At 57.7% G+C, this 27293-nt stretch overlaps 1 protein-coding gene across 1 annotated transcript in view; it reads right to left on the bottom strand.

Annotated features, from left to right (window-relative positions):
• Positions 1-27293, bottom strand: part of SPTBN5 (spectrin beta, non-erythrocytic 5) — a 49405-nt gene that overhangs the window by 5473 nt on the left and 16639 nt on the right. The window contains 43 exon segments of the mRNA XM_070378561.1: positions 793-987; positions 1224-1428; positions 1558-1754; positions 2222-2434; positions 2656-2842; positions 3005-3267; positions 3340-3477; positions 4353-4499; positions 4636-4726; positions 7063-7235; positions 7501-7578; positions 7846-8034; positions 8270-8432; positions 8673-8794; positions 8989-9102; positions 9854-10168; positions 11550-11645; positions 11841-12032; positions 12177-12326; positions 12847-13014; positions 13430-13534; positions 13744-13875; positions 14033-14254; positions 15746-15925; positions 16127-16237; positions 16334-16448; positions 17168-17313; positions 17502-17637; positions 18022-18185; positions 19263-19379; positions 19615-19815; positions 20015-20102; positions 20104-20196; positions 20572-20786; positions 21248-21412; positions 21874-22044; positions 22777-22876; positions 23056-23195; positions 23335-23575; positions 24624-24792; positions 24795-24898; positions 25186-25425; positions 25673-25803. Of these exon segments, the coding sequence (XP_070234662.1) occupies positions 793-987; positions 1224-1428; positions 1558-1754; positions 2222-2434; positions 2656-2842; positions 3005-3267; positions 3340-3477; positions 4353-4499; positions 4636-4726; positions 7063-7235; positions 7501-7578; positions 7846-8034; positions 8270-8432; positions 8673-8794; positions 8989-9102; positions 9854-10168; positions 11550-11645; positions 11841-12032; positions 12177-12326; positions 12847-13014; positions 13430-13534; positions 13744-13875; positions 14033-14254; positions 15746-15925; positions 16127-16237; positions 16334-16448; positions 17168-17313; positions 17502-17637; positions 18022-18185; positions 19263-19379; positions 19615-19815; positions 20015-20102; positions 20104-20196; positions 20572-20786; positions 21248-21412; positions 21874-22044; positions 22777-22876; positions 23056-23195; positions 23335-23575; positions 24624-24792; positions 24795-24898; positions 25186-25425; positions 25673-25803 (6882 nt within the window).

The following is a 27293-nucleotide window of genomic DNA, read 5'->3' as shown; positions in this document are numbered from 1 at the left end:
TGACCACCGGGCACAGAAAATGTCCCAATATGGCCCCTGATCAATGAGCGCATAATGTTACTGATGATGGGGTAGGGCCCTGGGGGCGTTCTGTGGGAACAGGGTCTTCAGTGCCCAGTTCATGAGCCAGGTTGGAGGACAGGGGACTAGGAATCAGGTGGAAATGAGCCCACGGTGGGGAGGAGGGTGGTTTGGGGGACCTGGCTGAGATGAAGAGGGTTGCCTTAGGAGTCTGCCCAGCCAGGACCCTGAGTGACAGCATCGCCAGGATGCGGGCTCTGTCAGGGCCTCGGGGACCCGGGCTGCCTCCCTAGAAACCGCCAGCTGTGCCTGAGAGCGAAGGCTATGGAGGAGCGCTGAGATTTCCTTGGCGCCCAAATCCGCTCAGAACGTCTAGATGAGGAGAGGGAAGTGGTGGCGAAATCTTGCCCAGTTAGTCTGTGTCTTAATAAACCTGAAGTCTGCGCTTAGAGGGAGCTTAGAGGGGGTCAAGAGCTGGCCAGACAGGCTTCCTGTTTCTCCTTGGAGGTGTGAACTATACCAGGAAGAACCAAATCAGTGGAGAAACTCAGAGAGGGCTGAAGGTGGAAGACTGAGACTTGATCTGCTTGGCACTAGGAGTTAGAGGCATGCACACACGCACGTGCACACACACACAGAGTTACAGGCAGCCACCTCCCTCCACACACAGATAGACATGCACACACACACCTGGGGTGGCTGCCTGGCCCAGGAAGAAGGCACAGATGTCCCTGCCCCTTGTCTGCCCCGACCGGGCCCAGGGGCACCTACCTGTGTGCGGGCTTTCACTGCCTGATCCAGCCTCTCCCAAGAGGCCTCAATGCGACTCCTCTGTGCTTGAATCTGAGGAGAGCACCTGGGTGCTGCTCGTTCCAGGGAGCCTGCCCGCTCCCTCAGGGCCTGCACCCTAGCCTGCCCCAGGCTCTGGACATCCTTTCTGAAAGCATCGAACTTCTCTTCCAGCAGCTGCAGGGTACAGGACCAGGGAGGTCAGTCTGGAGGTGGTGTCCAGCAGCCCTCAAAGCTGGCAAAGAGCTTGGCAGTATCCGCCACTTCTGATATCCCTTGGCCCTGCCCTTAGAACTGCCGGGCATCCTCCCAGAGCCCAGAGACCCCTCACTTCCCATGTGCCTCCCAACCCCACTCTGCCCTTGCAAGCCACTCAATCTCCTCTCCTCCAGGTTCGCTCAGGAGTGACTCACCTTGACAGCCTCTAGGTCCTGCCCGTAGTCCTGGGACTCGGCAGTGGCCACTTTGCTGGCCAGCCAGGCATCCAGGAGCAGGGCTTCCCGCTCCAGCTGGTGGAGCTGCAGCTGCTCCTTCAGGCCTTGCCCCCTACTCTCCACTCTCTGCAGCAGCCCTGAGTGGGCGTCCCTCACCGCATGCATCTGGGCAAGCACCTTGGGGCTGCAGCAGGAAGGACAAGCCCCCTGGAGCTCTTAGGCCTCACACCTCCTTGGGGGGGGCCCCTCCTGCTCCTCCCTGCTCCTCCCTGCTCCTCCCTGCTCCTCCCTCCTGGGCCTGGCTCCAGCGCACCTTTCTGGGTTCTGCCCACTCTCAAGGAGGGCTGCTGTCTGCTGCAGCCTCTCAATGCGCGTGGTAAATCCCTCCAGGTCCCTCCTGGTGGCCTCCAGCTGCCGTAGGAAAGCCTGCGTGGCCTCGGCACTCTGACCCATATCCTCGATGTCCAGGCCACAGCCCCGTTCTTCCAGCCAGGATTCTGCCTCCAGGAGCTGGGGTGACAGCACAGTTTTCCCTAGGCGGTGCCCTCCAGGACTCACATCTTTGAGTTCATGGCCTCAAGAATTAGAGCAGTGAGTGGTTCCCAGCCTGGCTGATCAGAACCATCAGAGAGCTTGAACAACTCGCTCTGCCTCTCTCTCACCCCGTAAGATTCTGATTTGGTCTGGAATGGAGCTGAGTGTCAGCACTGCTTCCAAGTTCCAGGTGATACAGATGTAGAGCCTTGATTGAGAATCGCTGGTTTAGACAAAATAGCAAAACCAAACCAAACCAAAGCCAGTGGGCTCATTTTCTGGGAAACATGCTGAAGGAAGACCTCGGGGTCAGGAGACCACTTAGTGGAGGCGACAGAAAATGCACAGAGAGCCTGGAGCCCCACCTGGGGGTGACCTTCCAGGCCTGCCTACACTCTGGGTGCCCTCATGCCCACCCTCTCGTGCCCTGCAGCATCCCTTACCTCCGTCAGGAAGTACTGGGCCTCCTGAGCCTGCTGTAGCCGCCGACGCCTCTGTGCAGCCTCTGCCCGCAGGCGGCCCATGGCGTCCTCCAGCTGCTGCACTCGGGCAGCCACATCGCGGGCAGCAAAGTGCCCAGCCTGTACCAGCTTGCGCCCTGTGCCCACCACCGCCCGGGTTAGAGCCTCGTGGCTGCTCATCTCACTCTCCAGGCTCTGTGGAGTCAGAGGAAGATGGCATGGGACATGCTCCTGGGTGCTCCTTGGGGGACCTGGGAGTTATGTCCAAAGCCCAGTGGGACCCCACAGATTCCCCCAGACAGAACCCTGCCTTCTGACCAACAAAGAATCCTAGGACCCCCAGAACCTCCCGGAGGCAGAAGCTCCCAGAACCAGAGGCGACTGTGGGCACAGTCCCTGTCCCTCTAGGCCCACACCTGGTGCTTCTCCTGCAGGCGCCGCAGGGCACTTGGGCTCTGGCCACAGTCCCGGGCGGCCACCAGGAGCAGCTTCTCCTGTACCCAGGCCATCTCCTCGTCTGCGTCCCTGAAGAACTGCAGCAGCAGGCTCCGGGCCTCCAGGGCTGTCCTGCGCTCCTGCAGGGGCGCCCGCAGGCTCTCGAACCTGCAGCGGTGGAGGGCGGGCCAGCGGCAGGTGGGACCCCGGTTGTCAGGATCTGGGGCCAGACTGTGACCCGCACATCACTCACTCACTCTGTCCCTCGCCATGGGCTGGGCAGGCCCTGAGGAGCTGGGCTGGGGGACAGGGAGGAGGGGTGGGTGTTACCTCTGAAGCAGCCGCTGGGCCTGCTCTTCCACGTCTCGGGCCAGGCAGTGACCTTCCTGGACACAGGCCTGGGCCTGGGCTTGGCCCAGCAGGGCCTGTGCCCGCCCGACCTGCCTGTCCACTGCTGCCTCCAGCTCCCCCTGATCCCCCAGGAGCTCGTCCAGCCCAGGCTGGTCCTGGCCCCCGATGGGGACTCTCAGCTTGAGCTCCACAGGCTCCAGCCAGCTCTCCAGTTCCTCCATGCTCCGTCGCAGACGCAGGGCCTGGGGCAGAATGCGAGTGTGAAGAGGAGAGGCCAAGAGCTGTACCCAGCCCACTCCACCACGCAGCCTCACCTCACGGGCCTCCTGTAGCTTGGCTGCCCTCCTCTGGCTCTGGGCCTGCAGCTCCTCCCAGAGCTTTCTCAGCTCCTGCAGCCGCTCCTGGATGGTCTCTGAGGCCAAGTGGCCATCCTGTAGCAGCCTCTGCCCCTCCTACAGCCACAACACAGAACATACCTCGTGGACTCAGGACTGCTGGTCTCAGGGCTCTGGGGTTGCCTTCAGCTACCAGTCCCACCGTTTCAGAGTCTGCGTGCTAGCTGTGTGATCTCAGGCAAATTCTTAACCTCTCTGAGCTCATTTTCCTTATCCATATAATGGTGATAATAATGGGTATTTTGTTTAAATGGGATCAAACATTTCACATACTTGGCAGGGCACTTAATATCAGAGGGAGGCAATCTGGGACCAGGTCGTGCCCTTTGTAGGTGGAAGAGGGTAAATTTAAAAGGTGCTATGCTTTGACTCGGAGAAGGCAATGACAACCCACTCCAGTACTCTTGCCTGGAAAATCCCATGGAGCCTGGTAGGCTGCAGTCCATGGGGTGGCTAGGAGTCAGACACGACTGACTTTCACTTTTCACTTTCATGCATTGGAGAAGGAAATGGCAGCCCACTCCAGTGTTCTTGCCTGGAGAATCCCAGGGACAGGGGAGCCTGGTGGGCTGCTGTCTCTGGGGTCGCACAGAGTTGGACACGACTGAAGCTACTTAGCAGCAGCAGCATGCTTTGACTCCTACACCCAAAGGACAGCTGGCTGTGCCCTGACTCTCCATCCTCTGACATCTTTCCAAGAGTTTTAAAAACTATCATGCCAAAACGCAGTCCTTAAAATTCTTGAAAAGGCAATATTTTTGGAGAGGGGGTGCCCCAGGGAAGCCACTACCCGTTGGTGCCTTGCATGGCATCTGTATACAATGCACTCGAAGGTCGGCCACCCCAGCTGTGACTCAGGGCCAGCTGCCAGGGCTCTGTGGGGTCAGCTCCTTCTCTGGCCTGTAGCCGGTCCCCAGTGCCCAGGGCCTCACCATCTGCAGCCTCTGTTGGTGGTGTGCACGGGTGTCCAGCTCCGCCTGGAGATGCTGTTGTTGCTGCAACTGGGCCTGCAGGTCCACTGGGTCCCACCAGCCCTCTTCCAGGGCCACCAGGTTCTTCTCCCTCAGCCAGGCGGCCATCTGGGCACACAGGGAGGATGAGGCTCTGCTGCCTAGGGCTCTCCTCCTCTCTAACCCCTGGGATGTCCTGAAGAAGGGTGGCTTTCCTCTGGGCAAGCCCTTCCCCTCATCACAGTTGCTCCCCGCCATGGCCCACCTCACAGGAGTCCTGCAGGAAAGACTGCAGTTGCCTGAGCTCCTCCAGCTGGTGGCAACGGGTCCTGGCTCGCTCCAGGAGTGCCTCTTTCCTGCAGAACGAGGGTCTCAGGGGCCTCGGGTGTGCTTGCTGGGTCCCGGAGCTGCTACATGTGTGTGTATGTGCACGTATACACACACACATGCACAAGTGTGCCCTTCCATTTCAGGACAGCCCTTTTCCCCATTTTTTAAAATCTGATTTTTAAAAATTGGAGAATAGCTTTACAATGTTGTGTTAGTTTCTGCTGTATGTGAATGTTGTATGTATACATGTATGTATGTATACATGTGTATGCGTATATCCCCTCCCTCTTGAGCTTCCTTCCCATTCCCCAACCCCAGCCCACTAGGTCATCACAGGGCACTGAGCTGAGCTCCCTGTGCTTTCCAGAAGCTTCCCACTAGCTCTCTACGTTACACATGGTGGTGTATATATGTCAACGCTACTCTCTCAGTTTGTCCCAGCCTTCCCTTCCCTCCCCGTGTCCACTAGGCCATTCTATATGTCTGTGTCTCTATTCCTACCCTGAAAATAGGTTCATAAGTATGCATTAATACATGAAATTTTTCTTTTTCTGACTTACTTCACTCTGACTCTAGGTCCATCCAGTTTTATTACTTTTTATGGCCGAGTAATATTCCACTGTATATACATGTACCACACCTTCTCAATCCATTCATCTGTTGATGGACATTCAGGTTACTTCCATACCAGGACAGCCTTTCTTGTCCTTTCTTGTGTATCAATTTACCCTGACTCTGGGATTTCGTTTAAAATTTAGAGACACGCTCTACTTCCCCTTATTAATGCTATGAGCTGAATCGTGTCCTCCAGACTCCTATGTTGAAGTCCTAATCCCCAGTACCTCAGAATATGACTGTTTTTGAAGAAAGGCCTTTAAAGAAGTAATTAAATTATACAAGGTTATTTGTATATGACACCAATATGACTGGTGTCCTTATAAGCAGAGATTAGGACACAGACATTTACAGAGTGTGTGATGACAAGGAGAGGCTTCAGGAGAAACCAGTGCTGCCAGTATCTTAATCTTGGATTTTTGGCCTCTGGAAATATAACCAAATTTCTGTTGTTTAGGCCTCTAGTCTGTGGTATTTTGTTATGGCAGCCTCACAAACTAATCCAGTGTCTAAACCACTTTTTGATCATATACTGCTATTAGTAAGAATTTTTTGGTATGTATTTGTATGCATACATATATGTGTGTGTGTGTGCACACACATATACATGCTGATTTATATATGTGTATACCCCTGGGCCAATATAGTAAGTCCATTACCATATGAACAAAAATAGCAGTTAGGAATGAGATCTATTAGAGAGATAGGAAAGGAAGTTCTAATACCCCCAGTCACCCCACCAGGGTCCATACATGCCTCCCACCAGCAGAGTCCCCACGCTGGTGTGAGTGTGAACACTTGTCTCTTCCTGCTGGGGTTGCCAAAAGGTGTAAGGGGGATAGGAGAGATGTAGAGAATCTTGGTGGAATGAAAACAGCCCCCTAGAGGATATGGAAGACTTAAAGGGAGGGGTTTGGGTGGCCCTGCCCTGGGGGGTGCAGGTGGGCCTGCCAGGAACCATCCAAGGAGACTGGGCGGGGAGTGTTGACAGAGACCAGCAAACCAATATTTTCCATCTGTCAGTCAACGACCTTGGGTACCCAGGTGAGGTCCATGTGCAGGCGAGAGGAGGGGAGAGGTCACCAGCGCAGGAACCACAACACTGTGGGCCCTAGTGGGCTCTTTGGGAAGGATAGAGACCCCTGCTGATCTGGGATCAAGATTTTCCATATCTGCCTTGGTCTAAAGTCTGAGGGGCTGGACAGGCCACTAAACCATATAGGCTCTTATGAGGAAAACAAGCAGAGATTGGAGCCTCATAGCCATGTGGGCTTCAGTTACACGGGCATAAGAAATCTGCCAACCTGCCTGTGTGCCAGGACATCAAGGGTCCCTTCCCCATCCTGAGCACAACCCTGAGAGGCGGTATTGGTATCCCCTCACTGTAGACAGGAGACTAGTAAGGAATGGGTTCCAAGACCCACCGTGAGCGGGCTGCACAGAACCTCAGCAGTGTCTGGCTCATTGCTGCGCTCTCTGTGGCCTCTTCGTGAGGCTGTCTCTCTCTCAGTTTCTCAAGCCTGTGCTTCTTTGTAGAAGTTACCTTTATCTTAGCAGATGGACCGTGTGCTGTTTGATTCCATAACAGGCTGACACACTGCAGGGTCGGGACAATGGGGCCCCAGCACCTGAATTCAGGCCTTGGGAAAGGCTGGGAAGCCCAGGCTAAGGGGAGAAGGACAGGGGAAGAGCCTGATGCCTGTGCCAGCCCACCAACCACAGCCCCTTCAGCCAGGGCCAGAGGTACCTCAGAAGCATGGCCTGGCACCGACTCAGCGTGCCCTGGGCCTCGGGGTGTCCGCCCTGGAGCAGGCTGCGGCTGGCGGCTTCCAGCGCGCTCATCTTCTCCGCCTGAGCCTCCAGGTCCTGCTCACGCACCCTGTGCTTCCACAGCAGGGTCTCCACGTTGGCCAAGCAGTCCTGGGAGGTGATACTGTCTACAGGGCTGCCCTCCCAGTCCCCAGCTACCTGCTTTCCTATCAAACACATCCCCCCAGTCCCTCCAGGCTATATCTGACTTTAGATTCTCAACCGGGAAAGGTATGAGGGAGAGGGGTCAAGTGTTAGAATTTCCAGGGCTTGAGGGCTGGGAGCTGCCCTTGGACTGGAAATCTCAGGCAGCAGTGGCCGGTTTGATCCCTAACGCTGCTCTGGCAAACCCTCCCTCACTCCTGCTGGCACCTACCCCCAGACCCTCACTGGCTGGGCAGGCTTCCAGGCTGGAGAGCCAACTTTCCATCTGCTCCACAGAGCTCAGAACCCGCTGTCGAGAAAGGAAAAGGCAGGAGAACGTAAGTAGAGGGTCCAGTCACGGCAGGTAGGTTGACCCTGTGGGTGGCCCAGTGGGAAGCCAGGACTGGGGCCTGGCTCAACAGAAGGGGTCACAGCAGGCAAGGTTTGCAGTGGGTGAGGTGAGTGGTGGGTGGTGGGAAAGGCCCCTGGCACAGCAGCCTCTCTGGCTTTGGCTTTGACCAGGGGCAGTGGGTTTAGTACACGCACCAGTGGTGGGGGTGGGATGGAGGCTGCCTACCTGTAGTTCCAGGGCCTGATGCAGGTGGAGCTGGTGCTCATGCCAGGCCCCTTCCAGGCTGTTCAGCTCCTGATTAAAATCAGCCAGGGCCTGGCGAATGTTGGGGGTGGATGGGTGCCCCACAGCAAGCAGTTGCTGCCCTGTGCGCTGGGCCAGGCTGATGCTGTCCATTCGGGAATCCAGCTCAGCCTGTAAGAGGACTGGGCTCAGATCCCAGAGGCTGAGGCTCCCTGAGTGGGAGGGAAGAGGGCCAAGGGGAAGGAGGAGAGGTGGGGAAGACAATTGAGGGGGCAGGATGGACGAGGGGAAAGGCAGAGGCAGCCGACACAGAAAGAACCCAAGACAAAATTGTGGTCACAATAAGGGGGAGGAGGCCAGAGAGGAGATGAGATCCGGGAAAAGCCCCAGGGTCTGGGCCGCTCACTTTGAGTTCCTGGTGTTCCTCCAACATGTGCTGGACCTCCACGAGGCTGCCGGGGCTTCTCCGGGAGTCCAGCTGAGCTCGCAGCCTCTGGGCCCAGACCAGCAGTTCCCGAAGCACTGCCTGCAGCTCCTGAGCTTGGTGCAAGGCGTCCAGCGACTCCTTCCTGCCCACAGGACCCATCAGCTAGTCCCAGAGCCTCCCAGCCCTTTTGCCCCCGTGCCCACCAGTGCTTCTGTCCCTGAAACGCTTCAGCCAAAAAAAGGTCGGAGGGTTGGGAATTAATAGGCTGGTGATACCGATTGTTATTAAGGGCAGAGAAAGACTCTTAGGGGAAGGCTGGGGATTGAGATGCTGCAGGGGCTGGCTCAGCAAGAGGTGAGGGAAAGAGACCCGAGGTTTGTACCACTTCTGGATCCTGCTCTGGAGCTGCCGCCAGCTGTCCATCATCTCCTGCTGCTGGTGGCTGAGGCCGTGGGCCACCTCAGGGCTTCTCTGGCAGACTCGGCCTGCTTCACGCTCTAGAGGCTGTGCAGGAAGCCAGGGTCAGGGGCTGGGGCCAGGAGGCAGGGGGCGCTCAGAGGAGCCCAGCCTGCATCTGAGAGGACCTGGCTGTCTCTTGAGGTCCTGACAGCTCACCCCTCCCCCCATCCATGGTGCCCAAGGTCCTTTGGATGCTGTACCCTGGGCCTGGGCCCTCCCCCGACTCCCCAGCTGCACACCTCCACCTGGGCCTGGAGGAGGCCCATTTCCTGCTCCAGCTCCTTGTGTTTCTGCTTCAGCCTCTGCACATTGTCCAGATCTTTCCCACAGTCCAGGGCCTGGACCAGGGCGGCCTGGGGAGGAAGGGGGTGTTACTATTGGCCTTTGCTCCAGCTCCTTCCTTGTGGCAGAGGGGTCGCTGGCCACAGGGTTTCTGTGTGGAAAGCAAGCGGCCAGCCTGATTCCCTTCTCAGTGCCTGGCATGGGCTGGAGCAGGCCGCTGGCCCTGACCAGGTGTCCTTCCTGCTGTGAAGGAGGAAGGTTCCCAGGAGGAAACTTGGGTCTGGAGGTTCCCAGCGGCAAGAACCTCTATGGTGTGGAGCCTCCACATGCACTCTCACTTGACCCTCATTCCTTCACAGGGAACCGAGACGGACCAGCCTGGCTGTGTAGGAACCAGACGGGCAGTAAGAACAGATCTCTCTGCATGCCCAGACCAGGGCACCACCTTTTTAACACGGTGCTTCTCAGGCTGTGTACAATTTTCCCGCCTCTGCCAGCGTTTTGGCCAGGCGCCCATGGGTCAGCTGACACATAGCCCAGCAAACCTCCTGCGGGTTCTGGCTTTGCTCAGGGACTTCAGAGGACACATGGGGAGGAGGGGTTGCTCCGGCCTCTGGACTCATGGGAGAAAGGAGGCAGGTGGGGCCAGCCTCCAAGAAGCAAATCGGGGCTTCTAGGTCCAGAGTTGACTCTAAGAGCCCCTGGCAGACCCACTGATGGCCCCCTAGTGGGACCTGCCTCCAAGTACCCAGATGAAGAGGAGAGGTGGGCCAGGGGTGGGAGGCAGGATCCCCTGGCTTCGTCAGCTCCTCCACTGCTTACCTTCTTCCTGACCTGCTGAGTGATGTCATCAAGCTTTTGGGACAACGTGTGTATTTCCAGGGCCACTTCGAGCTGCTGCTGGTATCTGAGCAGGTTGCCATGGAAACTGTTCCACCTGAGGGAGAGGGTGTAAGGCTGAGTCTGGGTTGGACCCTCAGCCCCCTCTCCCAGCCCCACTGCTTCTGGCTCTGGGACCGGCCTGTTGTTGAGCTGCTGCTGCCGCTGCCTGATGGTCTTGAGTTGCTCCGTGTCCTGAGTCTTGAGCTGTGGTGAGAAGTCACTGATGCTTCTGATGCGGGCATCATCTACCGTGTCCTGTAGGGGGTACAGGGTGTGGGCATTGGTGGCACCAGCTGAGCCCCTTCTTTGTGCTGCAATCTCTACTTGGAGGGTCTGCTTGGGCCCGAGAGAGCGTGAGGAACAGCTTGTTTGGTGGTAGCTGCTTCCTCTGTGTGGTCATCCCATCCCATGCCTGGTGCACTGAGCAAGATACTCTTGGGGCAGGAAGCCCAGGGGAGGCTCACTGGGAGGACAGGCATGCATTGGTGAGCATAAGCTTTTAAAGTGAAAATGCATCTTCTCAGGATTAGAAAGCCAAGTAAGGGCCTGAATGAAACAATGAGCACCAGTCTCCTTAGGTTAGGGTGTCCCTGTCCCTGGGAGCCACCAGGCTGAGAATGGCACTGTGGGGAGCTCATGGCCACAAAGGGAGAGGATCCTCGACAGTGGGAGGGCTGCAGGCGTCCTGCCCCAGGGACAGCACCTTGCGTTGGTCTACATTTCCAAAGCGCTTCCCAAGAGGTGTCTCATGTGAGGTGAGAAGGGAAGGGGTGTTCTCTCACAGAAGCCAAAGCAGAGCTCAGAGACCGACATGGTGAATTTATGGCGGAGCCAGGACTCAAGCCCAGCTCAAGTCTATCTAGCACTCTTTCTACTGTAGCATCTGGAACAGCAGCGGCTGTGAAATCCTACTGGTAAAGGCTCTTATATTGAAGCACTACAGCCTTTTACAAAGTCATATACTTCATTCAGGGGGTGAGGTTAGCAAGTCTGGGCTCTTAATACATGATTGTGAATACACTTGGCTAATTTCTACACCACCTGAGAGAAACTGATTTTGGTGGTGTGTATGAGGGGGTTGGGGAGGAGATGTTGAGTTGGTTGATGAGGAGGGTTCTGAGCCACTGAAGTGTATTGATTAGCCACTACATCCAACCATACATGCATTCATTTAAACATTTTTTGGGAGAAATAATCATAGGTGCACAGGAAATTGCACCAGTGTATAATGAAGGCCCATGTACCCTCCCCCAGCTTCCCCTGATGGTAACAGCTTATGTAACTATAGTGCAATATGAAAACCAGGGCATTGACTGGTATAACTATTAACTACACTACAGATTTTATTCAGAGTTCAGCAGTTTTTACTCGCACACATCTGTGTATGTGTGGGAAAGTATCACTCTAGGCAGTTTTATCATATGTATAGATTCCTGTAACCACCACCATTCATATATGCTCTCTTACCTATGAAGGAAGCAGTATCCCCACTTTAAAGATGAAGAAACTAAGACTTGGCAAGGTGAGAGAGCCTGTCTAAGCAAGCGCAGGTAGTAAGCACTGAGCTGACACGAGGACCCGCCTCTGGCTCCAGAGCCCACACTGGGTCACTATTTCCTGATGCAGGGCACCTTACCCCGGCCCAGACTCCTCGGAGCTTGCGGAGCTGCCTGTGGAGCTGCTGGCAGTGCTCACGGTCCTGGCCCAGGTCGCTGACATTCACCATCACCTCCTGTGGGGGCCATGGGTTGGGAAGGCTGTACTCTGAGCACCCAGCCCTGGGGGCACCTAGCTCCCAGGCACCCAGCTGCTAGGGGCAGTGGTGGGGCAGGCGGTGACTTGGGGAACTTCCTGCCGGGGCTCCCTCCTCCATCTGCCAGCCCCATAGCCCCACTGCCAGCTCTGTCCCTACCCAGCAGGGTCTCACCATCTCCTGGATCCAGGCCTCTGCAGTGTCCACTCTCTGCAGGAACTCCAGGATGTTCCGCTTGTCCTCCAGGTCCTCGCCCCGGAGAGCCACTGCCTGCCTCAACTTCTCCCAGTGCTCCTGCAGCTCCCGCAGCCTCTGGGAGACCTCTCCCACCAGAGGGTGGCTATGTGCTAGGAGAGCCTCGCCCTCCTGGGGAGAGAGGGGAGATGCTGGTCGTCACTCTTCCTCCCGCTTTTTCTCCATCACAGGCTCCCCCTGCCTCAGACCTTTCCTCTTGGCCATCTTGGAGTCCTCACTGTGGGTCAGCATGGGGGCTGGGGGCCTGGCTGTTACCTTGACAACAGAGGTTATGATTTCCTCATGGGCCTGGACCTCAGCCTCAAAGGCCTGGTGTTTCTGCAGGTGTCTCAACTTAGCTTTCAGGTCCCCAGAAGGGACTGGCTCCTTCAGCTGCTGGAGTTGCTCCTGGATCCAGTCCTTGGCCTGGTGGGGGTGGGGACATGAGTCTCACAATGCTGATGGTCCACAGAGATGTCCCACACGCTTGCCCTCAGCTGTGCCCAGGCAGTGGACTGCTGGCCCGAGGGGAGGGCTGGGCAGTGCCTGGTAAATAAGATCCAGCGGTCTGGGCCCAGGAAGACAGCCCCAGCTCAGCTGGTCCCCCAGCCGCAGGAAGGGGCTGGGCAGGGACCTTGGGTGGGACCTCATTTTGGAGGTGAGACTCGCTGGCCCCGGGACCCTGGACTGATCTGCTCCCTCCCGGTGCCTCTCTTTGCCCTGGGTCTGCAAGAGCTTAGGAAGCAGAGGGGTCTCCACACACAGGGTCTTCGAATCAAACGTCTAGGCTCCAGCATGGCCTCTCAGAAAGCCATTTAACTCTCCAAACTTCAGTGTCCTCATCACAGGGCTGTGGCGAGGCCTGAACAAGCTGCGAAGGTGGACATCATCTGGAACTGGGAGACGTGGCCCGAGTGCATGGCACTGGGCTGGGGTGGTCTCTGACCTGGGTGGCGGCCCTGATGAAGGCAGCCACCAGCAGGGAGGTGTGCAAGGCGTGTCGCCGACTCTCCACCAGTTCCTTCACCCGAGCCCGGCGCTCCAGCACTGTGCAAAGCAGATCCTGTGCCCTGGGGCCTCCGAGCATCTTCACTTGCTCACACAGGGCTGCCTCCTGTGGGCAGAGTCAGGGGTCAGGGAGCAAAGCCTGCTGTTCTTCCACTCAGAGGCTGGCCCACAGGGAAGACCCGCTCTCGCACTGCATGGCTCAGGGCTGGCTGGTCCTCCCAGCAAGCCAGAACCAGCCCTGGCTTTCACCAGACTGCCCCCCTTGGCTCCCCATGACCATGTGACATGGAGCCACATGGCCCCGTGTGCCTGCGGTGTGGTCCACTCTGTTCCAGGCCCTCCTCCTGAGCCATGCATCCCATGGCTCAGTCAGCCCTGACCAGGGGCTCCTAGCCCCTCCAGGTCACCCCTGTACATCAGCGTTACTGTGGGTACACACCAAGCCCCCCACATCCCCCACTTAGAACTCCCTAAATTCCCAAACTGCCCCCATCCCACCTCTGACTCCCTGAATCCATCACCTTCTCCTCCTGTGCAGCCAGCACCTTCTGGAAGGTCTCATGCTTGCGGATTAACTGCTCTACCTCTTCCACTGAGCTCCCCAAGGCACTGGTTTTCAGGAGGACCTGTTTCAGTCCATGGAGAAGTCAGAGAGGCCACCAGGGATGGTTCAGACAGTCAGCCCCCACCCCCCATTTGCAGCCATCTGGGCTGAGGCAGGGCACGGCCTCTGAGCTCCACATCAGGGCAAGAGCCAGGGTCCCAAGCAAGAGAGTGAGCCGGGGAGAGGAGAGAAGAGGGAGCACTAGGCAGGCTCTGGGGTGAGGGCACCTGCCTCCCGGGCCTTCAGGATCTCGTCCAGGCGGCCACACTTCCTGAGGAAGAGCTGCTCCTGGCCCATGGCCTGCAGCCTCTCCTGCTTCTGCTCCCAGGCCTGGAATACCTGCTCCCGCTTGTCCCTGCAGGGCTTGCAGCCTGTCCCGGACCTGAGGATGGGCACATGGGGAGCCTGCACTCCAGAGAGCTGCCTGCATGGGACACACGTGGGTCCCAAGGGGAAGCCTCTGGGGCAAGGGTACAGGGATCAGGTGCAGGCTCGGTTCAGGAAGGCTGAGGGGCGGCACGGGGAAAGGGGGGCCTACCTCCGTGATGCATGTCCCTGCAGCCAGAAGCGCCTGCTGGCCCAGCTGGGCGGCCTGCTGGTACAGCTCCTCCCGGGCCTCCAGCGTGGCCCGAAGCTGTTGGTGGGCGCTGAGCTTCAGTGGGCTGCTCCCGGGCTCCTGGGGGCCTGCCTCCACTTGCAGCTCCTGCCACACGCTGGCCACCCAGGAGGTGTAGTCCCGCACCTGGATCCCAGGGAGATGGAGGGAGAGCTAGGCTGGGTGGCAGAGAACTGGGCTGTGAGCCACAACCACAGCCCGCCTGGAGTGCACGCACTGGAGTGGCCTGAGCTGTCCTGGGTCAGACCTCAGATGAGGCTCGTGAGGCCTGTGGTCACCTGGTTCCTCCACTGTCATCCAACCCAATTTGCCCAGGTCACTAAACTTGCACAAGGGCCAAGCCAGCCTCCTCCTGCCCTGCCTGGCACTTCTCTCCACCCTGGGTTTTCGCTGCCCCTCTTGCTTAGAAGTTCTTTTCCTCCCTTCCATCCCTTCCAAGTTTCCATATTCTTCAAGGGCCAAGGCCTTCTTTCCCTGTGGAGCCACTCCTGCCCCCTGACATCTCACTGCCTACCTTGTCCTGTGAATCTCTGGTTTTGTATTTATAAACGGTCTTCTGTTGATTTACATGCAAACACATGTTAGAGCTGGAGGGGCCTTAGATCCTAGTCCTGACAGCTCAGTACACAAACGAAGCAGGGTAAATAGCACAACAAGTGCGCAGGAGATTGTAACCTCCAGGCGCTCACACACAAGGGTAACAAGCTGGGGTCAGGGCCTTGCTCAAGCCCACGCTGCTAGAAAGTGGCAGAGGTGGGCCTCTAAAGGTGGGCCTCTAAAGGTGGCCTCTAAGGTGGGCCTCTAAAGGTGGGCCTCTAAAGGTGGGCCTCTAAAGGTGGCCTCTAAAGGTGGGCCTCTAAAGGTGGGCCTCTAAAGGTGGGCCTCAAGCCTTTTTGCTGTGTTAAAGTTTGAGTCTCCCAGTCTACCAGGTACTGGGACAGCGATGGCCAGGGCCCTCTGTCCCAATCTGACTCCCAAGGCTCGTCTCCCAGCTAGACAAGCTCCCTGATGGCAGTGATTCTGTCTTACATATGCTCTGTATTACCCCCTCTCCCCACCAACAGCTCCTAGCAGAGAGCTCAACACAGATGTTACAAGAGATGCTGGCTGATCCAGAGGTCGTCGTCTAGGACATTTGGGTCTCTAAGAGTCGGACACGACTGAGAGACTTCACTTTCACTTTTCACTTTCATGCATTGGAGAAGGAAATGGCAACCCACTCCAGTGTTCTTGCCTGGAGAATCCCAGGGACGGCGGAGCCTGGCAGGCTGCCGTCTATGGGGTCGCACAGAGTTGGACACAACTGAAGCGACTTAGCAGCAGCAGCAGCAGCAGCAGTTATGGGCTTCCCTGGGCTGTTTTCCCTCCTGAGCTCTGGCTGGTACCCCTATGTCCTGACTGCACTGTCACACACGAGCTGGTGTCAACCCAAAACTAAGGAGTCACTGTTGCACCCCTGTACTCAGCCCTCTGGCAGACACCAGCATGTGCCCAGGGCTCTTCCTTGTGTTCACATCTGTTTTGCCTCCAGAGTTGGAGGGCCTCATTAATGCATGCACACTCACAGCATCACACATATACATACACACACAGCCCTGGGGAAGGAAGAACCCTCACCGCCATGTGGAAGCGGGCCAGGAGCCATGCCCGCTCGAGCTGGGCCCGGCGCTGCTCTGCTCGCAGCTTCAGGGTCTCCCAGGCCTGCACCAGGGCCTGCTGCCTCTGCTGTACTGCATGGGCCTGCGGCCCGGGCCCTAGCTTCTGCACCGTGCCTCCCATCTCCAGCAGCTCCTGCAGCTGGGGGCAGGGTGGGGATAAGAGGGAAGGGTTGTGTCCTCCTAGAGGCGAAGGGCCCGCCCTGTCCCACAGCTCCCCCTGGGGTCCTGCCCTTGGAGCGCAGTGGGCCCGACTGGCAGCTCCGAGAGTGGGGAAAGCTGCAGAGCAGACGGGCAGGCCTGAGGGGCCCCGAGGGGGAGAGGCAGCCAGAGCGGGGCTCACCTGCTGGTCAATGCCCATGAGTTCACGTTCCAGCCCCTCATGTCTCCTCAGCTGGGGCTCTAGCCCACGCAGGTCCTGGGCCACGTCACAGGGGAGGCTGGTGGTTTTCTCCTGAGGAAAGGGGATCAGGAATGGAGGGTGTGGCGCTGGGTCAGGATCCACTTCTGGAAGGAAACGTCCCCTGATCCTCCCACCCCCGGCTCACACCTGGACCTGGGTGAGGGCTTCCAACATGTCTCGGTGAACCTTAAGGGTGGCCTCAGCGTCTCGGAGCAGGCGGCCTCGGGCCTGGGTCAGCTCCCACAGCTCTGACCAGGCAGCCCTACTCACGGGAGACGGGTGGCAGATCAGCCATTGATTTAACACCTCATTTCGCCCCCTCGCCAGGCTGGTTAGCCCTCCTCCTCTCTGCACTTTATCCAGGACTGGCCCACATCGCCCCTTCTAAACCCTCCCTCCTGTCTGGTCGTGGCCGGGAGCCTCTCTACCTTTGCTTTGAATTCAGCCCTCTGCTGTTGTCACACGCAACACTTTCCTAATTTCTGAGTTCTTTGATACTTCTTACATCTTGTGCCTTCAAGTCTCAGTAAGTCAATCAGATTGTAATTTCTCTTTTGCCCTCCTGACGTACTCAGCAAACTCTCCCTGAGCTCCTAGGGCTGGGTCCGGCTAGGGGTTATGACCCGGGACGACCCTGCCTCAAATCTCACAGGTTGGGGGAGGGTTCAAACCATCACGTGGGGAGCCAGGCAGTCCCCACAGCCCCTCCAAGTCCTGAGAGTCAGGGGTTTGGAAAAGCGCCCCCGCAGGTCTGGGCAGGGCTCTCTGACCGCACACCCCTCCTTGCTTCCCTTCACCACCCACAGGCACCCATGGCACAGCCACCCATGGCAGGCTTGGCATCCCTGAAAGCAGTGCCTCCCCATCAGGGCAGACAGAGCCAGTGTGGCCCTGGGCGCATGCGCCCTCTCTAAGTCTCCCGGGACCTATCTGCCCAGCACCCTTCCCCGAGCCCATGCCCTGGGTCTGCCCGGCACTCACTGCAGATCCTGCTGCATCTGATGGGCCCTGGGGGCTGCTCTGTGCCCTCGTTCCAGCAGCGTCTCTGCCAGCTGCTGGCAGCTTGCCACCCGCTGGCCACCCATCTCTACTGTGCGCTGAAACCTGAAAAACTTGGTGCAGAGATGCTGAGGAGAGAGGGGAAGAGGTGACAGGGTGGCCCCAGCTGGCGAGACAGCAAGCGGCCCCGGGGATCGAGGCCCCCACTGACATCTGGGCGCCTGCCCCCACTACTCAGAAGGCCTGTCCTCAGCCAGGACTCATAAGCCCCTTCTACACACAGCCCAGCCGGCCCCTGGCCCCAGCCTCTTCTCACCAGGACGTCCTCATAGTCCTCCCCAAGGCTCTCTCCTCTTCCAGCCACTTGCTTCTGGCTGGCCAGCCAGCCCTGCAGGTCCTCAGCCTCCCTCATGAACTCATGCAGCTTCAGGGTCCCCTCCAGCTCCCGGTCCCTGTGGGGATAGCCCACGGTTCCCCCGAAGTTAGCTGCCCACACCCCTGAGGACAGCTGACCCAGCCAAAGTGGGTGGCCTGAAGGAGGAGGTTATTCATGTTTCCTGCCTAAGCTTGAGGCTGGGGATTCAGGGAGACGTAAAGAAGGCCAGGGCAGGGCAGGTGAAGGTGTAGGTAGGGGGAAGAAATGGGGAGCTGGGGGCCCAAGTTCCTGCCCAGTGGGCCCTCACTGAGGAATTTATGAAAAGAAGGCAGCAATACACAGCAAGGAGCCATCTGTCAGCTCTGTGGGCCTGGGGTCACGGGCTCCTTCCAATCAGAGTTAAGGTATGGAAACAATCAACCATGGCCAGGTCGCCTAAGCCTGGGGAGAGGTACAGCGCCTCACCCGTGTGGCTGCCAGCTCCTGCAGGGCCTGCAGCCGCTCCCGGAGCCTCTTCTGCACCACGCCCAGCTGGGCAGCGCCCTCGGGGCCAGTGAGGGTTTGGGCTCTCCGGTCAAGCTCCTCCACGGAGTTCCAACAACGAGCCAGTTCCTGTTGCAGGGCCTGCCAGCACACAAGGCTCAGGCTGGGGTGATTTATTCATCTATCCATCTACCCACCCTCCTGATCATTCAACCCACTGATCACACACCCATCCTGTTCCTCCTTCCACTCACCCACCCACCCACCCACACACTCACCCACCCACCCACCCACACACTCACCCATCCACCCACCCTGACCCATCCGCTCACTCAGACACCGATCACTCATCTACCCAATAGTGATGGGAGTTCTTATTGCTCCAAGAAAGTGAAAATGCAGTCTGTGCCTGCAGAGGGCTCACTATTTAGCAGGGCAAAGTGAACTCTGGGTCCTCTGGGCCAAGGAAGAGAGGCTACGGGAGGCAAGTACTGGGCCCCAGTCTCCCAGTATGAAAACGGACGGAGTCAAGTGAGCAGTCCAGGATGCCCGGGAGATGGAAGCTCTATGGGGCTTTGGCTAAGGGCACGCCCCTTAGGAATGGCCCCCCGAAAGCCCTCAGTCACCGGACCCTCAAACACTGACCACTAGGGATAGGTAGACAAAACTCCCAGACAGGTGGATACTTCAGTGGTAACAGCAAGCAGGATTGCTCTGGGATTCAGGGCTCACATGTGGTTCTGAGAGTCAGATTCCAGGAAGGATGAGGGTGTTCCAGGCCTCTCTTACTTTAATAGGGGATGCTGATGAGGTAGGTTTCAGGGATGGTTAACTCAAAGGATGATATTCAAAGTGTGGGAAGGAGAAGCCTGTGGAAGATGTGGGGATGGCTGGAACAGGTGACCCCCAAGAGAGCAGGAAAGTGCCAGGGGGAGGAAAAGAAACGAGAAGCGAAGGCAGAGAAATCCTGAGGCCACAAGAGTGTGGACCACTATGGAGATGCAAGAAGAGGAAGGGCTCTTCAAAGGGGTGGTGTCTGAAGAGGCGGGCAACTGGGAGTGGGCAGGGGGCACTGCAGGGTTGGGTTTGGGGGGAGGGGCTGGACAGTCTTCAGGAAGAAAGAGCAGGGCTCTGCCTTTGGGTGTGTGAAAGACCCCGTCCTCATGGCCTGTCATCACCCCAGTCCAGACCACAGCGGGGAAGCTCAGCACACACTACCTGGTGCTTCTTAATGAGCCTGATGGTGGCTGTCTCATCCCCACCATAGTCCTGGCTGCTCACCAGCGGCCACTTCTCCTCCACCCAGTCCTCCAGCTCTGATGCGTCCAGGAAACACTGGCAAGAATGGAGTCAACTCACCTTGACATTCTCAGATGGACCCTCCATCACCCTTGGGGATATCACACAGGCAGAAAGAAGGCTTCTGTTCCCATGGAGACTAGGCAGCTCTGGGCCCCGAGTTCTCACCACTGACCCAGCTCCCTGAGAGCTCCAGGTCCCACAGACCTCACCCGAAGAGGCTGCCCAACTCTGACTACTTCCCCCTGACCCTGTGGCCTCTGCATCATACCTCCTGGAGGGCAGCAGCCTGCTGCAGGTGCCGGGCCTGTGCCTCACACGCCTGCTCCAGATCCGCCCAGCGGCCTTCCAGCTCCTGGCACCGCTCCATGATGTGCTGGGCCTGGGGGTGCCCGGAGGCTGCGAGGTGTCGTCCGGAGCCCAGCACCCATCGCACCTGTCCCTGGTGGGCTCTCACCTGCACCCGGAGTTCCTGCCACAGAACAGCAAGGGCGCCATTTTAGGGCACTCGTTAGCCACAGGGAGCCTGGAACAGAGCCATGGATGTGCCTTGCAGGCAGAGAAGGGCTGGGGGCAGAGACTTGGAAATCAGGACTCTGAGTCATGGAGGAGGGCATCGAGGCTCTGGGAAAGGCACGTCAGGGATCCTGGGAGGAAACGGGGACTGTTACCTTGTGCTTGTGGAGAAGGCGGTGGGCACCATCTGGGCACTTAGCAGAGCTGGCGCTGGGCGTGGGCATGTGCTCTGCCACCCATGAGCTCCGCGTTGCTCAGGTGGTGGAAGTGGTACAGCTCAACCGAGGCCTGCAGCTGCCGTCGCTGGCTGGCCAGATGTCCCTGCAGGGCCTTGAACCTGGGTGGACAGAGGAGACAGAAAGGCTGGGAACAGGCGAGGTCCAGTGCCCAGTGCTTTCCTCATCCCAGTCAGGGGCCACAAAGGAAGGGGTCAGGGAACATCTGAAGATGGGGAGGCAGCTGGAAAGGCCCAGGGCCCAAGCTCCCACCCTGATGACCTCCCTGGCTTTAGACTGTGGGGTGCTTAGGAAGACTGGCTGGGGTCTCTGACTCTCCTACCGTAGAAGTGACTCCACTCATAAGGGAAGGAGGCATGGACAACCTCAGGGCCTTGAGGAGCCACTCTGCTGGGCCCACTGGGTGAAACCGCCCCCAGGTTCATATGATGGGAGTTACACATGATGCGGTGGCGGTGGGACAAGCAGCCAAGTACCTCTGGAGGTATTTTTGGGTCTCCTCCATGATGGCCTGGGAACTGATTGCCTGACGGGCCTCGGGGACAAGGGCAGCCATCTTGCTGGCCAGTGCCTGGCTCTCGGCCTCCAGCTGGCAATGCTGTTTCTGCAGCCCCTGGCTGGAGCCCAGGTCCTGTCCCACCTCTGCCCTCTGCACAGTCCCCTCTAGCTGCTCCATCTTCTCCTTGGCTTCCTGGGGAGGGATACAGGGTGCTGCATTAGGCTGCCTGTGTGCAGACTGGCAAGTGGCCCTTCTTGGACGCTAAGGCTGCAGGGCTAGCAGCATGCCAGATTCACCAAGGACCGTTTGGGGACTTCTGTCCCTGCCACTGTCTACCTCCAACCCGCGGTGCCCAATCCTTCTCCCAGAACCTCATGAGTGCCCCCGTCCTCTCTCACTTCTGCCTCTCAGGGAGACTCAAGTCGTGCTGAGCATGTACGGGCACAGAGGGGTAGTCTTGGATCGGCCAACGGTGGGTAGCTGGGGTCAACGGGCCACAGGCTAGAGGCCTCCAAAGGCTGCAGGACTTTTCAGGGCCGCTCCAGAGTCAGCAGAGCGCCCTGACTCCTCCTCCCCCCACTTCCTCTCCTGTCTATTCAGCCCCTCCTGTCTATTCAGGCTCCCTCCTGGATCCTCCCCTCTCTTGGGCCCACCTGTAGCAGCCGCAGGAGCTGGTCCTGCTGCCGAGCCTGCTGGAGCTGCTTCCCACGTTCTGCCATCTTGCATCTCAAATCTTCCCATTTGCTACTTAGGCCCTGAAGCCTGGCCTGCACGTCCTCCTGGGCATGGGGCCTGCTGCTCAGCAGCTCTCTCCCGACCTGCAGTGGACACAAAGGCCTGGGGTGTCTGGTTGAGCTGCTGGTACTGGGAGTGGCCGTGGTGGGCTGGGTCCGGGGGCAGCAGTGGGAGTGACTGGTTGCAAGCTGCACTCCACAGGCCGCAAGGGCGCCTCCAGCTGTTCACGTGGCCCCAGATCTGTGGGCACTGGCGGGAGGGCTTTCCTCTGATGCCCGGAAATAGTGTGGCGTGAGCAGGCACTGGACAGCTGGTGGGAGGACCGTGTCCAGGTGGAGGCGGGAGGCTCAGGGGCTGCCTCTTAGACTTGAGGGGAAGGGACGAGAAAAGCTCTCTGGGCTGGTTTGCGTGCTAAGACCGGGCTGCCTGCTGAGTGAAGGAGGAAGCTAGGGGATGCTAATGCTCTGGGGAGTGAGATCCATCCTTCCTGCAGTAGAAACATGAAGCCGAGCAGGCCCCACACCCTGGGCCCAGCATCCCTCACCTGCTGCAGGCCCTCCACGTGCCCTCGGGTGGCTGCCAGCTCACACGTGGCTGCCTCGTGCCGCCTGAGTTTCCTCATGATGTTGCTGGGCTCTCGAGATGGCTCGTCCACCAACACCCGCCCCTTCTCCTCCATCCACAGCATCACCTCCACCACGTCCTGCTTCCATTCCTGCCCAGGAACCAGGGGAGGGTGATTATTACAGAGTGTGGTGAGGGCTGGTATGAGGACCTCGTGGAAGAGGGGTCTGAGGGTGCCCCAAGGGGAAGAGCAGGTTGAGGAGCCAATCCTAGGGTGCAGGAGAGGTGGGGGCAGGGGTTATTGCTCCCAAGTGGGAACAAGGAAACAGATGGGGAGAAAAACGTCTCAGGGAAAGCAGCAGAAAGAAGCCTGGAGAATCAGGGTCTGGCCTCACAGCGCCTAGTGCCCAGAGAGGAGGGGCGTTTGGTCAGGAGCCCCCTGATTCAGTGCATCAGATCAGGGATGGCCCTCTGTGTCCAGGAGGCCTGTGGACTAACCCAGCTTTGAGCCCCCATCGTGGGCAGAACAGACATCCAACAGAGTCAAGCTCTGCAGCTGGAGCCCAGGGCCCATGCAAGAGCCTGGAGCATGGCCAGAAACGCTGGGGCTGGGGAGCAGCTGGCCAAGGGAGGGGCCTAGACTTTGGGTCCAGCCCTGTCTCTGAGCAGTGTGGCCTGAGCCTTGATTTTCCTCAACTGGAAAAATCAGAGTCATGATACTCATCTCACAAGAGGTGCTGGGAGGGTCGGTAAACACGTGGGAAAGTGCTTTGTAAACTGCAGTGCCCCGCACAGCACAGTTGTAGTTCAGCAGCGGACTCTGAGGCATTCCTCCCGGGAAGGTCTCGTGCACTGGGGCAGGGGCTGGGGGGGAGCCCCTCACCTGGAGCTGGAGGGAGGCCAGCAGCTGCCTCCTTCTCTGTTCACTCCTCTCCTGGACCCTGGTCCACTGCTCCTGGATGCTCTGCAGTTGTTCTCTGACCCTGCAGGGCAGGTGGAGTCGGGGAGGGTAGGTGGAGGCTCCAATCTGCCTGAGGCCCACCACAAGGGTTGGACCCACCACAGCCCAGGGTTCACCCTGCTGTCCCCTCACTCCCTGGGCACTCTCCCAGCCTCAGGGTAATGGGCTGCGCAGGCCCTGTCCAGACAGGCCCAGGCTTACTTGTGTGCAGCGGGGTGTCGGCTCTGAGCCAGCTTCTTGCCACGTGCCCGTAGATCCTCTGCTCTAGAGCCAAGGGCGTCCAGCAGCCGCCCACACTCCTGGTGCTTCTGCATCAGGCTCTGGGCCTCCACCACACCTTCCTAGAGACACAGAGACTGGGGTCAGGCTGAGAGGAGGGGAGTGGTCAGCACCATCTCACTTACTGCCATGCCCAGCCTGGCTTCAGGCTCCTACTTCCTGGGGAAGGCGCATCCCAGCTGCACACCCCCAGCTCCATACCTGGAGGACGTCCAGCTGTAGGAAGGCCTCATGGTTGGCACAGGAGGCAGTGAAACCATCCACGTCTCGACCAAACTTCTGCAATTCCAGCCCCTCCTGCAGTTGCTGCTGTCTTTGCTCCCAGGCGGCCTTCAACTCCTGGCCTTGGTGGCCCAGGAGCCTCAGGGTACTAGCTGCCTCTCGGAAGTCTGGGGAGCCCGAGGCTGCCATGGGCTGGCCCTGAGTCTCCAGTTGCTGCAGCCTGTCCAGGATGACAGGCAGAGGGTCAAACCCTGTCTGCTCCCTGGGCCAACCTTCCTCTCCTTTGGCCTACACAGTTCATTCATCCGGGTGCTCTGAGGTGAGGGTGACTGGCAGGGTTAACCCCAGGGTAAGCCCCGGGAGTCCACTCATCCTGTGGGATAGCTATGCTCTGGGCCACTGGTGAGACAGCAAACGTAACAAGCCCAGCCCAGGACTTGGGACTCACTAGTTCCCGTGCTCCCTGCATGTCACACCTTGCTCCAGCTGGCCATGCTGATGATGGCAGTGCCCAGGCCAGCGGACGGCTGGGCAGCGCACCCAGAAGAAATCATTCAGACCGCCTACATACCTGGCTGTGGGGTCACCGCAAGCCTGGGTGAAGCCTAGAGTGATTAGGAAAGGCAGCGACCTCTCTGCCGGGTGTGCCCCCAGGCTCACAGTTTGAGAACAAGTGACACCTTCATGTGAATTAGGAAAAGGCTCAACTTCTCTGAGCTGGTGCAGCCCTCAAGTGGGTGGTAGCATCTAGTTAGCAGGGGTGGGCTGCATTTCAGGGTCCACTGGGCCACCTGAAGGCTCCTTCATATGTGGCACAGGCCGCAGACTGCACCCACCCCTGCAGGACGGGGGGAGACAACGCTGTGCTGAGGAGGGTGTTGTCTTACTCCTGGGCAGCAAGAGGCTGAGCCATTTTTTTTGCTCCAGGGGACTGTGGGGTCTGTATTACCCAGAATAGGTTAGGTGGCTCGGCCACCCTGACAGAGCAGTCCCCCAGGCTCCCCTGCATGGGGCGTGGCCAGGCCTGGACAGGATAGAACATTCCAGGAAGCTCAGACTCTGCCCGGGGTCCCTCCCCAACATGCAAGATGTCTGACCAGTCTTTGGTTTCACCTGCCTCTTTGTAAACCTGCTTTAGGCGCCAGACGGACACCAGCCTGGGCCACGCCCCTGGTGACACGCCGCTCCCCATCTGTCCCTTCCTGGTGCCCCGTCCCCACAGGCCAGGGCCAGCCTAATGCATGCCCCACCTGCCCTCTCGTCCTGACCTCTCCTGCTGCAGGTGGATCTCCTCCAGCAGGTCTCGGTGCTTCCCCAGCAGCCGCTGGGCTGAGGCCACATCCACCGCCTCCTCCTCGCTGTGGAGCTTGGCCTGGATACTGTCTGCACACAGCAGCAGCCGCTCGCTCTCCTGCAGGAAGCTCCGGTGGGCCCGGCCTTGGCCCGCTGGGCCACTTGCTCCCGCACTCGCTCCAGCAGCCCCTGCAGTGTCTCCACGTGTCCCTGCAGGGACGGGCTCTCGGCCGGGGCCATCTCCTCAACCCTGTGGACAGGACCCACCGCCCAGTCAGTGCCCCACCCCTGGCCCTGGGCCCAGGCGTATGTTCCCCAGGGCAAGTGGTGGCAACTCTGAACTGCCCCCTCACCCTCAATGGAGGGGCAGCGAGCATGAGTGGCTCTCGTTCACCATGAGCATGTTCTCACACTGTTTCCCAATCTGTGCCCTGCCCTTCCGATGGCATACCCCACCCATCCTCCCACCTCAGTTTCTGTCCTCCTCCCCACTCCAGAGCCTTGCTCGGGGCTTTGCTGTGCTGAATCCCGCCATACTTGCTAGCCGCCCTTTGCAGGTGACGAATGTATTTCTCCAGCACCAGCATCTTCTGCTGGCCCACTCGCAGAACATGGTGGCCATCCTCTGAGTTCCCCAGCTCCAAGCTTTCTAGCTGGAGTACCAGGTTTTGCAGCTGGACCCGTGTGGATCCACACTCCTGCAGAAAACTGCACACGTGCGTTGTGCACACCAGCTGCGTTTCCTTCTCTTTCTTCAGGGCCTCCAGCTGCTCCCACCTGGGCCGAGGGAACAGGGTTGTCTCCGGGATGTCATGTCACAGGGACACTTCTCCATCCAACCTGGGGCCTTGGTCAAGGCTTGCGTGACAAGAGCTGGCTGGCCGGCCATCCCCATACCCTCTCTTCCCGTCCCTGACGCCTCTAGTCTTTCTTTACTGGCATCTCAGGAGTCAGGTAAGCAGGTACTCAGGCCTGGGCACTAGCCAGCCTTCCCTACTCAGCAGCACTCCCACTTCATTCTCACCTCTGGCTCAGTTCCTCCTGCTGTAGCTGGATTTGGGGGGAACCTCCAGGACACCTCTGCTTCAGCTGCTCAGCGGAGCTGTTAACCTCAGTCCAGAGGCCTCTTCCCACAGCCAGGGCAGTGAGGAAGTTCTAGGGAAAGGAGATTCCAGGCCTGGAGGAGGCCTTTTCTCTTCCTACAGTCCCCTTAATACTAGGAATGACCTCAGATATGCACTGCTACAGAGATGTTTGATCTGCATCCCTCTGGAAGGACAGGGGTCTGTGTCCTTAAAGGGCTGGGATAGCCCTTTAAAAATTCAAGACCAGACATCCAAACTGGAAAGGAAGAAGCCAAACTGTCACTATTTGCAGATGACAAGATTTTATATATAGAAAACCCTAAAGAATCCACGTGGTAATGCAGGAGACACGGGTTCAATCCCTGCTCGGGGAAGATCCCATGTGCCAATGGGGCAACTAAGCCTATGTGCCACAACTACTGAGCCTGTTCTCGAGAGTCCAGGAGCCACAACTGAGCTCATGTACAACTACTGAAGCCCACATGCCCTGGAGCCCACAATCGGTAGCAAAAGAGAAGGCTCAATAATGAGAAGCCTGAACACCACAACTAGAGAGGAGATCTCACTCGCCATCACTAGAGAAAAGCCTGAGCAGCAGCAAAGACCCAGCATAGCCAAAAATAAATAAATAAAATTTTAAAAAAGATTCCACCAAAAAACTGTTAGAATAAATGAATTCAGTAAGGTTGTAGGATACAAAACTCAATATACAGAAATATGTTCAATTTCTATACACTAATAAGGAACTATCAGAAAGAAAAATGAAGAGAAGAATCTCATTTGCAATTGCATCCCAAAGAATGAAATACCTAGGAATAAATTTTTTTTATTTTATTCTTTGGGAATGCAATTGAAAATGGGACTGTTCTCTTCATTTCTCTTTATGATAGTTCCTTATTAGTGTGTAGAAATTAAATTTTCAATTACACCCCAAAGAATAAAATATCTGGGAATAAATTTTGGGCTTCCCAGGTGGCACTAGTAGTAATGAACCTGCCTGCCAATGCAGGAGACATGAGAGAGGTGGATCTGATCCCTGGGTTGGAAAGATCCCCTGGAAAAGGAATTGGCAACCCACTCCAGTATTCTTGCCTGGAGAATCCCATAACAGAGGAGTCTGGTGGGCTACAGTCCATGGGGTTGTAAAGAGTCAGATGTGACTGAAGCAACTTAGTGCAGCACAAGAATAAATTTAACCAAGGAGGTAAAAGATCTGTTCATTAAAAACTATAAGACATTGATAAAAAAAATCAAAGAAGACACAAATAAATAGAAAGATATTTTATGCTTAAGGACTGGAAGACTAAAATTTGTATGGGAGAATAAAAGATCTCGAACAACCAAAGCAATCTTGAGAAAGAACAAAGTTGGAGGCATTATGCTCCTTGATTTCAAACTCTTTAACAAAGGCATAGTAAATCAAAACAGTATGGTGAGTGAAGTGAATGAAGTTGCTCAGTTGTGTCTGACTCTTTGCGACCCCATGGACTGTAGCCCACCAGGCTTCTCTGTCCATGGGATTCTCCAGGCAAGAATCCTGGAATGGGTTGCCATTTCCTT

Source organism: Bos mutus, chromosome 10, assembly GCF_027580195.1.
Source record: "Bos mutus isolate GX-2022 chromosome 10, NWIPB_WYAK_1.1, whole genome shotgun sequence".
In the NCBI taxonomy this organism is placed as follows: domain Eukaryota; kingdom Metazoa; phylum Chordata; class Mammalia; order Artiodactyla; family Bovidae; genus Bos; species Bos mutus.
Note: the sequence above shows the minus strand (reverse complement) of the source record. Positions and strands in the feature narration are given on the sequence as shown.